The sequence below is a fragment of the Natator depressus genome, chromosome 5 (assembly GCF_965152275.1).
Source record: "Natator depressus isolate rNatDep1 chromosome 5, rNatDep2.hap1, whole genome shotgun sequence".
In the NCBI taxonomy this organism is placed as follows: Eukaryota; Metazoa; Chordata; order Testudines; family Cheloniidae; genus Natator; species Natator depressus.
In genome coordinates this window covers 60,176,119-60,188,290 of record NC_134238.1, presented here as the reverse complement: position 1 = coordinate 60,188,290, position 12,172 = coordinate 60,176,119, and the positions used below count along the sequence as shown (strand labels likewise).

The 12,172-nt window shown below is 38.5% G+C and overlaps 1 protein-coding gene across 2 annotated transcripts in view; it reads left to right on the top strand.

Annotated features, from left to right (window-relative positions):
• Positions 1 to 12,109, top strand: part of SKIC3 (SKI3 subunit of superkiller complex) — an 80,693-nt gene extending 68,584 nt beyond the window's left edge. For both annotated transcript variants that reach the window (XM_074952857.1, XM_074952858.1), the window contains exons 36-41: positions 2,149 to 2,270; positions 4,421 to 4,579; positions 6,472 to 6,624; positions 8,441 to 8,571; positions 9,712 to 9,835; positions 11,229 to 12,109. In XM_074952857.1, coding sequence (XP_074808958.1) covers positions 2,149 to 2,270; positions 4,421 to 4,579; positions 6,472 to 6,624; positions 8,441 to 8,571; positions 9,712 to 9,835; positions 11,229 to 11,306 — 767 coding nt within the window. In that variant the 3' untranslated portion in view covers positions 11,307 to 12,109. The remainder of the gene's footprint in view (positions 1 to 2,148; positions 2,271 to 4,420; positions 4,580 to 6,471; positions 6,625 to 8,440; positions 8,572 to 9,711; positions 9,836 to 11,228) is intronic.
• Positions 12,110 to 12,172: the final 63 nt, after the last annotated feature.

Genomic DNA, 12,172 nt, shown 5'->3' with positions numbered 1-12,172 from the left:
GTAATCTAAAGAAAATTGCTTAGAAAAACATAACTTGCTTATACTCGTTAAATGCAGGCTGGTAGTGACGCTCAAGCAACTGATCTTCGTAATAGTAAACAATGCCTTATATTGCTTGTCATCAAAGGCATTGCCATGTGTTTAACCTGTTTATAAATTAGGATGTTCCCAGACACACATTTTTGGTTTAACTGGAGTTAAATAATGAATAGATAATGACAATCTTAAGGAGAAAATGTCTAGCTTACCTATCTGATAGATCACTTTGGCTCATGGTGAAGAGTACGAACAACTCGCTTCTTATTTCTAATATGTATATGGATTGTCAGAGTCCCTTTACAGGGCTGGGGCTCAGCTGCACATATGCCAGACTGAATCTACCAAGGAGAGAGAATGAATACAAGGGTCACGTGACAGGGAGCATGTGACTAAGTACTGCGTGTGCTTGGAGACATAAGGGCAGCCTGTGATCATTCACTGAGTACAGACCTTGAAATAAGTGTTTCGTTCCAAGCCTACAAAAATCAGGAAGAACATCCAGGAAAGGGTTAGTGAGGAGGTCAAAGCTGAGTAATTCTCTAGGCTCCTAGGTAGGCCTGGGAGACAAACATGCAGGTAGCAAGGGCCTGCTAGGAGAAGAAGCTCAGCAAGACAGGCCTAAAACCTGCACCAAGGATGGTGAGCCAGCAGGAAAGACTGGATGGTAGTTTTGGGAGTCTGATTTATTAACATAATTCAAAAGGGGAGAGTTAGTGAGAACACCTGCAGCATGTAGTCTGATTTAACTGGGAGGAAGGAGAAACTGAGGCAGTAGCAGATTTCTGAAGCCATACCAGGTAAACCCAACTACCATTCTGCTAGGAACCAGAAAACCCATCTCCTTGGGCCTCTAAAGAGAGTGAAGGTTCTAGTCTTTTCTACCTCCTCCCCATATGGCTCTTGGATCCCATCCTTCAGAAATGTACCTGATGAAACCTCTGACATTGGTGGGCGTTTTATGAAGAGGTACCAGACTAGAGTACCACAGTCATAGTACCATAGTGAAGCATGTGTAGAATTCACAGCACTGTCTAAAAAATAGCATAGTTGTGCAGTAATATGAGCAGATATTCTATGACTATTCGTTCCAAATTTTAAAAAATGGCTGTTTTTTGGCTTTCTATGAATATTCTATCAAACAGCTTTGCTAAGAAAAATATTGAGTGAATGTTGAGTAAATAGTAAAATATTTGTTGAAAAAGAATTTTGAACTTAGGAACAGCAATATTTTGTGCAGAAATCTGATTCTAAGAGGTACTTATCCAACCCTGGAACACAAACAAAACCATATAAATTGTGGCCAAGGAGCACTACCCAACTCAACTCATATTTTGAAAGTCAAACACTCTGAATGAGCTGCTTTGTTTATAGACGAAAAGTTGTTCAAAATTATTTACCAAACTTCTGCAAATGTAATGCATTTGAGAAAATCATAAGCTTTTGTGGACAATTCACAAATGGAAAAGAGGCTGATAATTACTCACAAATTGCTCCTTAAGTTCTCACTATAATACTTCTGAATACTAGTATCCTTGGTAGGTAAACAAAGGATACAGGGTCAGAACTAAGATTATTTACAGAATCTTAACTCCCAGGTGTCCTGGCTTGAAAACATCTTATTTTCAATACTTCTACAGTGGTCTGATATTTAAATCAATAAATTGATACATTATGTACTTTATGCTAAAGAAGTTTTTGATCTGGGATAGTCTGCCTTTGTTCATTGTCTCTATAGCCTCCCTTACTAAAAGGGCTGATGTGTTTTTTTGTTTTTTTTTAAAGGCTAACATTTGACTGACTTTTTTTCTTATTACTTTGAAAAATTGACTTGCTTCACTTATTTTATCAACCCTACAAGTTGATACCTACCTTTAAAACAAAATAAAAAGTGTGCTCGCTTTCTAAGTCTGTTTTGCCATGTGTGTGCGTGCATGCGTGTGTATGTATGTAATAAAAATACCAGGGAGTATGGTCACTTAGCCTGTCTGACCTATCATCATGAGATGCACTAGGTCTTCTTTAGTTATTACTATGACTCAAGTCTGATATGTGGCAGGGCACTAGAGCATATCCAGCAATACATTCTTAAATGCATGTTTACATTTACAGCTAAAGAAAAGGACCTCTCAGCTGAGTACATCCAGGCTCTTGAAGACTGGTCACTTTGTCAAGCTATTACCGGTTTAAAAGAGACCGGTAGAATTACAGAAGCTGAGGCTCTCTGCACAAAGGTATGGTTACTACCACTGCAGTTGCTGCTTCATGACTTTGACTGGAGCACTAATTCCTATGTATTACATATGCAATGGTAATAAACAGCAAAGGAGCAACAGTCTGTTACAAGCAGAGCACAGCCCAAATGCATAAACTGACTTTTTTTCACCTTTTAGTAAAGGAAAGACTATGCTTTGAGTAGTTTTTATAATTCAGTTTAAACTTACTGACCATTTAATTGGTTAAATAATTGTTCACCAGCCATGTTCAGTACATTATAGCACAAAAAAACCTACTTCAACTTGATCTTATCCCATCTATCTTCTTGTCCCTCCACACTTATGCCAGCAAAAAATAAATTCTTACAAAAGTTCCAAAGGCATTTTATCCAGAGGGAAATGCAGTTGGCTGTATTGTAGGATGAATGACTTGCTATGTACTCAGTCACACTGATTATTCACTTCCTAGCCCACACTCAATTTTCAGAGTCTTGACTGCAATCCAGAGTGATAGGTACCATTTAAACTACCCCAGACTGAATCACCTGAATCATTACAAGTGTTTGCATTGCTAAAGAAAAATTTAAGTAAATGGTGAAAAGTCAGAAAATATCTTATGAAAGCGTTTGTGGTTTGTTAATTTTCTAGTATCAGGAAGACTAAATTTCTTTTTTGAAGTGGCATGTGTGCATAATGGACTGAGAAGGCTGCCACCTTCACAGAAGTATTTGCAAAGCAGCCCATAGATCTAGTGTATAAGCCATTCACCAAACATTCCAAAATAAACACCTAATTCTTAGCAAATGTGGCTTTTTTACGAAGGCTGCTGTTGCTGTGGTGACCCAGTCAACCTACTTTGCTCATGTATTACCTTCTCTCTGGCCACCACAATCTCTTCTAAGACTGTTGGCTACTGCCCTTGAGTAAGGTTCAGTGGACATGCCACCTTTTGAAGAGAAGAAATTATCTTGCTTATCAGTTTTCCTTTAGTCAGCATATCCATTGACCTGCCTGTACAGGAATACGTTAACAAGAGAATTAGTCTGTACTTATTTCCCTAAGGGAAATATCTCTATAGTTCATTTTTTTAAAATGTTTGTTAATCTTACTATGGTTTCATGTCTTAGTAAATTTAGGTTGGATAGCACTTCTCCTTGGGAGGAAGTTAAGAGGTAGGCCCTACGTCCTTGAAAGCTCTAATCACCTCAAGATCTGCTGAAAGAATCTGACTGAGGAGTGAAGATCAGTTTTTCTGTTTTTCTTTTCTGAGCTAGGCAAGACCATTTACCTATGTGAGACCATTCCTTAGTTGTTGAGGGTAGAACTGCTGAAAATACCAGTCTCTGACTAGGGACCAAATTCCATCTACTAGACTGTTGCCTCTTTAACCCTCTGGAATAGCTTGGAATGTTTTCGATTGTTAAAATGTTTGTTATGTATAGAGTTACTTAATTCCCAATATACATCTTTTGCTCCAAATAAATATCCTTTAAAAAGAATCTGGGTTGAACTAGGTTTTTGAAATGTGTACTGATTTTGGACAGTGAAAAACCAGTCTGTAAGTAATGTTTTGGGACTTTACTGCTAATGTAAAGAAAAGTGCAGGTATTAGAACCATGTGATGGCTGCTGTTTTTTATTCTGAAATCATTCCTAGAAGGGGAAGTGTGCATGTGTGGCATCTCCTTCCCCCAAGACAAAATAAATGGGGGATGCTGTCCTGAGAACTCACAAGTCCCTGGATATACGCTTACAGCCAGTCCCAGCCACATGGTGGCCCTGTGTCTCTACATTAGCTTTGAGACGACTCCTCTCCTCTGGCTTCTGGGCCCCATGGATTCATTAGACTCCTATTCCTTGTTCTTCCCCTCCACATTAGATATCTGCCTTCCAACCCCACCTGTAAGTGTGAGGCAGGTGCAAGACTTTGGACAGATTCTCTATGGGACTTGTGCAAATCCATGATTTCAGCAACCTTCCTGATGTGCAGAAAAGGAGAGATTAATACACAGAAATAGTCTGCTGCAAGTGGATCATAAGGAGGGGGCAGTTCTTCTCTCACATTTTTCTGTGCAAAATGAAAAGTATTCAAAAGAATGTTCTTGGTTTTTAAATATGTCTTCTAATAACTTCTTGCATTTAACTCATAAAAACTGTTTTTGGTTTTAGAGTTTAAAAAGTTGCCCCGATCACCCAGATCTGTTCCTGCTCTTGAGACAAGTTCAGTGTAAACAGCTTTTTCAGTCACACAAAGAGCTTCCAGATACTGTCTTGGAGGAACTTCATAAAACTGTCATGTCCAACTCCACTTCAGTAACAGCGTGGCATGTAAGTGGACTCTTTTTTTTTTTTTTTTTTTCTTCCTGTTTCAATACACATCCCTATTACAGTGGATTATCTGAGAAGAAGGGACTCTGAGTTAACATTCCTCTTCCTTGCACACTAACAGCTGGTGAGATGTGAGTACTAGATAATGATCTCTATTAGAGAACTGAAAGTACATAGTCCTCCTTATGAAGGCAGGAAAAGTGTAAATTTATGTGTTAACTTAATTAGGTAAACATATGTTGTGCATATTTGCCAATCTTGACTTCCACATCACAGGTCCCCAGTAAAACATTGTAGCTTAATGTACTATAACATATGTTACTAGGCACACATAAATGATTCCTCAAAACCCTAAAGCGTGTTCCTGAACAGTGTACAAAAAACTGGACATGTGCTGTCCCTGTGTTTCCTTCTGTTTGCACTCTCTGCACAGGTGAGTAACTCTCTTTCCCCTTGTTCAAGAGCATCAAGACAACCCAATTCCCTGACACATTTAAAAAAAAATTTCTCTTCCTTATAACTGGAAGAGAAGATCTAACTAAAGTTGCCAATACTGTATTTCAAAAAAGGGACTGTTTTCTTAAGCAACCCCACCCTTCCCTTCCTCCTGATGATATTATTGATATAAGAATGTTTTCATTATATCATTATTAGTACTATTCATTTTGCACAGAAAAATATGAGGAGAGTAATCATTCTTCAAGAGTCACCTCTGTGCATTCATATTACCCTTCCTCAGTTCTAGGTAACATCAGGACTCTGCAGTTAGGGAGAAGAAAGGCTACTGGTTGCTGCCTCTCTGCCCCAATGGACACTGCTTTAAGGCAGTTCTACTGCTTAATGATGGATGCAATAATCCCACAAGCATAAATATAGAGGCAACTCTCTAAAAGGAATCCTTTGGAAAGTGCTTTGAATTGTACCCCTGCTCTCCACTCCGAGAGTCATAAAGCCAGTAGCCGAGGACCAGGGGAGAGGGATCATCTAGGGAAGGTTTTAGATTAAAAGATTAGTTGTCTAGATCTTTTCATTGTTTCATGGCTGCTTCGTGACCTAACGAAGAGCTTTCTGTACAAGCATGACTTGCTGATGTTGGAACGTCTAGGGTATATATGCAACAATTTACAAACTCCTGATTTCTTTTGCACCAATACATTTTCATGTCAGTACAAAATAAGCCTCAGTTATAGTCCCTTGCCAACCTCTCTGTAAGAGGAGTTCACTCTGCTTTGCTGATGGAGCAAGCAGAAGGATGAGAACACTAGGTTAGTCGGACTCGCCTAATTCCAGTCCCATCTGTAGCTCCTCTAAAAGGAACCTTCTATCTGCAGAAGTTCAGGGTGTTGTCTGGCAAAAAGGATAACTACATATTTTCAACTGAGTTCAAGCTGTAAGATTAAATATTTTTACTTCCTCACATACAGTAGCATGAGATAGGAAATACATCTTGTTCAAGGGCAGAAACTTTCTAACTTGTCTGAACAGCTTTCCAACATCCTAATAGAACTGTTGTTGGCAATCTAGTGCTAGGTGGCGTGCTCCATTTCCCAAAAGATAGCTTAGGAGGTCCCCAGTGGAAAATGAGTTTGGCTACCTCCTAGTTCATGTCCAGATTCACAAAACTACAAAATGGTTGGCAGTGCCTAGTAAGAGACCTCTGTTGTGAAATAGCAGCCCTCTTTCCTTTAGTACTATAGCTACACTGGCATGGAAATTTGCACACTCCTTCCCTCAAGCAGGTGTTCACCTGTAAAATGACCTACAACTAATTGTGTGTAAAGATCAACCTAATATATTCATGAAATTTGGAAAACTTAAATTTACATAGTCAAAAATACCTGAATGATGTGTTTTAACGAGCAGTACCAAACATAATGGTTCTCTATTTTCAGTGGCTGGCAAAAGTGTACCAGTCTCAAAGAATGATGGTCGCAGCAGAGATGTGTTACAGAAAGAGTCTACGATTGGCATCCCAGCAGGGCAGCTGGAACGGGAAGTTATCAAGTTTGCTCAGGCTAGCTATGCTTGCACTGGAAATCTGTGTGGTAAGATAACCACAACTATTATGATAAAATGAATTGTAAGCCATCTGCTGTTAGCTGTCTTTTGTAATCTCCCAGATGAAGTCCTCCCATAAACTGTGGGAAATTGTAAGACTTTTTTGTTCTCTTTTGTGAATTACTCCTCAATAGTTAGCAGAAATGGTATTTTCATTTCATGCTAACATGGATGGGAATAAACCTAATATACTCTAATTTTAAAAGACTATTGATTGTTCTTAAACTTCTCTCCAGGAATATTTTGTCTAAAGGAAAAGTATATGGAATAATCAACTAAAACCATTAAGCTTTATTTTCTAATTCTAGATTATTAGAAACTGACTGTAGTATAACTTCCACTTTCAAGACTTACTTCACTGAACATGTGACATTTGTATGAGTTGCATTCACTACTTTTTTTTTTTTTTAATTTATTTTCATTTTTATTGCACTCATGCCTAGAGGTTTCAGTCAGGTTTGGTGCACAATTGTGCAGTTTGCTGTACAAACCCATTGATTGTCTTTGCCTTGAAGAGCTTACAGCCTAAGGAGAGTCATTCTAACCTCTCCCCCTAAAACAGGGGTGGGCAAACTTTTTGGCCTGAGGGCCGCAACAGGTTTCTGAAATTTGTATGGAGGGCCAGTTAGGGGAGGCTGTACCTCCCCAAACAGCCAGGCATGGCCCAGCCCCCCGCCTCCTATCCGACTCCCCGCCCCCCCCCCCCCGCTTCTTGCTCCCTGACAGCCCCCCCCAGGACTCCTGCTCCATCCAACCCTCGGTCTCCTTCCTGATGGCCCCCCCCCCTCTCCCGGGGACCCCTGCCACATCCAACCACCCCTTCTCTTGTTTCAGACTATTTTGCACAAGATTAGAGTATGACATAATTAAGACTTTTTTCTATAGTGTATTTTATACTGATCAGTCTTCATAGCTGATTAAATTCTTTTGAAGCAAATAGATCAGCTTTTTTAACACAACTTTCGCTACCCACATTCTCTTGGCACAACCAGAGCACTTTACAAGACAGGTTTCTATTACATAGGTTTGTTTGCTCTCAGCTTTATCTTTAGCATAGCTGAACCCACTTAAATTGCACCCACTCTCGTGCAAATTCTGGCACATTTTGTTGTCTTTAATTATTTCACGTAGATGTCAGTAGCATAATTGCGGTCTCTTACAGTCTTGAATAATCTGTTTCTTGTTATGTTTCCTAGTGAAAACCTGTGCACTTCATATAAACATCTATATTTTATTGTATTTTTGTCATGCAAAAATTTTACCAAATATATTACAGTCTCTCCAGTAATCTAATTCAGTGGACTTGGCAAACATGAATTGCTGAATAGTGGCTCCACTAAATTAACATAAATTTAGAGTTGCTGTTTAACTTATGATTTTCTCTTTCGACTTTGTGTACTTGTGAGGAGCCAATGTGGATAAATTCATCTCTCCAGTGTAGCCTTGCAAGCTTTCATCCGACGTACAGAGTCATAAATTTTGCTCATCCTTAATATAATAAAGTAATGTTGTTTTACTTTCCTGTTAAAAACAACTCTGCAGATGAATGGCCAAGTAGAATTTTGCAAGGCACCTATAGGAGTGCTGAAATAATGCAGTTCTGGCTTTCCAGCCCTGTTATACCCTGAGACTTAGAAATCTAAGTTAACAAACAGGAAAGTTTAAGAATGAGCAAACTTGCAGAATTAAAGGCTAATCATGTGCAGATGGTATGTCTGCAAACAAATAACATCTTGTACCCAGTGAAACATTTTGGCTAGTAACATAGTTATTAAAGTTTTCTTGCTGTCATCTTGCTGATAGGCTAACATTTCAAATGATCATTGGCCATCCTTGGTTCAGGAGGCAACAACTGAAGCCTTGAAATTTTCCTTCTGCCCACTGGCTGTTCTTCTGCAAGCGCTGCTACAGTACAATCGCAAAATGGGGGCGAGGTATGTGTTCTTTGTTTTTGTGGGGTACACTGTATTATAATGTCTGGTGAACTTGAGTGCAGGTAGTATGCCTTCGTTCAACTTTAAAAGCTGAGAAACCAGTTGAAAGCAGGGAACCAAAGCAGTAGTATTTATAGTTGGAGTTTTTTGTGGTGTCAAAGACAGCTACAGCTTTTGGCTAAGCTTTTTAAAGACATATAAACAAAATATAGTTAAACTTTTTTGCAAAAAAGATCTGATGAGTATTGGTTGAGTGGGATGGTAGCAGTGGGGCAGTCTCATTCCATCTAGTCTCAAGTGAGATTCAAAACAAGTTTCTGGCCCCTTTTTTTCCATGGCACACATTTGCAAAAATAGGATTGCTGGTACCAGTGAACTAGCCAAATTCTAACTTGGGTAACCATATTCTACCTACCTGAATTTCCCCTTGGATGTCACTTTGCTGACTTTTCACTTGCCATAAAATTGAATAATGTTGTTGCAAGCTATTAAACAGTTGTTTCACACTAAAGATGGACAATAATACGTGTGTGAATATACACTGGTTATACAAATACACTTTACTAAAAACCTTTTTGCTGGTCACAGGACTAGTGTTCTAGTAACTGCTTCCCTAAAAGCAGCTGTGACACCTTTAAAGGTTGATATTATTGATATAAAACAAGAGCAAATGCCTTTTAGGATTTCAACAGGGTCATGCTGCCCAAATTATTGAATTTATGGGCAGCATGATGCACAAATAATTTTTTGGGTTACTACTTGTAGCAGAAGGGTTTACATTTCCAGGTGTACTTGTAGAGGATTGCTCTCAGGGTAGTTATTATCCTAAGTGGAAATAAACTTAACTATGCATCATTATGTACGTTGTGGACATTGAGAGGCAGTGCTGGACCCACAATTGGGAGAAGGGAAGTAGACGTAAGAAAAATTGGTGATATTGCTATCAACTGTTGTCATCAGCTGCAAGACACTTGATTGCTCGTACGAATTTTAGCTAAGAGGACAATTTGGTTTAATCAATACAGTTTAAAATAATTCTGACTCTTGCCAGGATAGCATTAGTTATACAAAAGAAGAAAATTGTTAAATGCAACAAATTTCTAGAGATTACTCGGTATTAAATTTTATTTTTGTTCCTAGGGAGACTCGTCGAATGTTGGAAAGAGTGGTATATCAGCCTGGGTATCCAGAAACCATAGTATCAGTTGCACGCTGGTACCTCCTAAGACATTTATATGCCAAAGATGATTATGAATTAATAGATGTAAGAGTCAGTCTATATCTATACAGATGTATGCAAATACCAATCATGTTGACTAGCTTTCTATGCTAGTCCCCATTTATAGAAATATTTATGGGGTGTGTTATGGAATCCTTCCAGGATTTGGGAAGCAAAAGCATAATATAATTCCAGCTTTGTGTGGAGCCAGTGCTTCAAATCAAAGCTGCACTATGACTGTCAGGCAGAGTCAGCATACCTAATTGTGACTGAGACTGGATGCTGGCCAATTGTGCACTTCCATCTTGTTTAAGACTGAGATCTTACAGTAAAAAATTGAGGTTACACGATAATTTATTTAAATGCTTCTTAGACTGTCAGCCCCAACACAGATGCAGACATAGGTCAAGACAGAATGAGGGGTGGGGTGGGGGGGGGGAGATTTGTTTTAATTACTATTGAATGTTGCTAAAACAAGTGTAAAGAGTAAACGTGAATGCCGCCAGCACATCCAAAATAGCACGTGAACTGCTCTCTAAACCTTCATATTTTGACTGTAATATCAGAAGCAAGATATTTAACTGTGAATTTTAAGGGAGTGGTGTTGAAAGTTCCTGCTCCAAAATGCATTACATTTTTAGATCACATCTAGGGCAAAATTCTTCTGAGTTCCATGCTTAGACATGCATTATGGGACTCCAGCTAAAAAAGAGTTGGCAATATAGAGTTCTCATATGATTCTGGTGTGGATTCATTGCACTCCATTCTGAGCAATCATTATTAGCGAGAGTCCGACTGAGAGTTCAAAGAGGAGTCATAAGAATGTCTAGAGTATGGATCAGGAGGGATTTTCTTAAAGAAAAATTGAGTTTGGCTAAGTGACCACAGGGAGTGAGGAAGTGCCAAGCAGAACCTATGAACATCTGTAAAAACACTAAGCTGGAGAGCTCTTTTTGAATAGTACAAAGGCCTCAAGTAGGAGTCATAGAATTAAATTCAGAATGGGAAACCCTAAACTGTCAGGAAAAACCTCCTGACAATGTTATGTAAGTAGGAGGTGAGAGGGCCCCATCACATGGATCATATATAAAGTCAGACCTACCAAATACCAGTAAGGATCCTGCAGGGAGCAACCCTGCATTGACAGGCCATATGACCTAGTTGGTCTCATATCTTCAGTATCTTCCCTCCTGTAAGTGAATCACTTAGTTGGAAAACTGACCTCCGCCCCAAGCAACAAATGATGTCTTGCATTGCAGTGGTTGCAATTTAGTTTTTAAGGCATTAAGCAAACTATTGCATAATACTGAAATATCCCATTTATGTCTGGATATTTGGGTTGCTTAGGTTTCTTGGGGAGCTGAATAGGAGAGAATCAAATATTTGGGTATCTCAAATAACTTTTTTTCTTTTTCTTTTTTTTTTAATTTTCCCACAGGCACTTGTAGCGAATGCCAAAGCTAATGGAGATATTAGATCTCTGGAACTAGACAAGAAATTATCAGCATCTGCCTAGCATGGACTTCTTTCAGTGGCCAACCAGAAGGAAAAAGTCAGAGGAAATTCATGAAACCTAATTCACACCACCTGCCAGCAAATACTTTTTTAAGTGAAAATCATTTTTTTGTTAGACAAAAACAAATTGCTTTTAAAATATTTTTTTAAGATGGACACTGCCATCAACCTGTTTTTCCTTTACTTAAACAAAACTCAAGTTCATTTAACGTGTATTTTTCCTCACTGGTACATTTGTTATGCTGCTGCAATGGAGAATCCATTTTTTTTTCTGTTGGAGTTTACAGCAGATGTCCCTGCTCCTCACATGGACACTGCTTATCATTTTGCACTTGCAGTGGTGCAAAACAGGACAAGTTTCTACTTTTTCAAACAAAGCCTTAAGTTGTCAAAGTAGTATGCAAATTCATATTTTTTAAGTTATTTCCAACTGTTGTAACTTGCAGAAATCTAAGCTTTCTATAATGTTCATTATATTACAATCAGAATTCAAATACATTTGCAAATCCACATACAGTGGTGGGAAGCAAAAAAATATGTAACACTGTAACTGATTAGGTTGCAGACAGGAGGAACCAGATTTCTACAACATACTCTGGTCAAGGAAAATATAAATAAGTAAAACTGAGATTTTGCACAATGATCCGGTCCATGGATATATTTATAAATGTGTATGGCAATTTGTATTTATGATTTTTTGGTAACCCTGCTGTTGACTGCTTATTTGGATTAATCATGATGATATTTCTTGACACATGATGCAATTCTGCCCTGTACGTACTTGTAATTAAAATAAAATGCAATGAATCTAGTCTCAGTGTTTTGTTGCAAACAATTAGGAACTTACTATATGCAGCACGTATATTT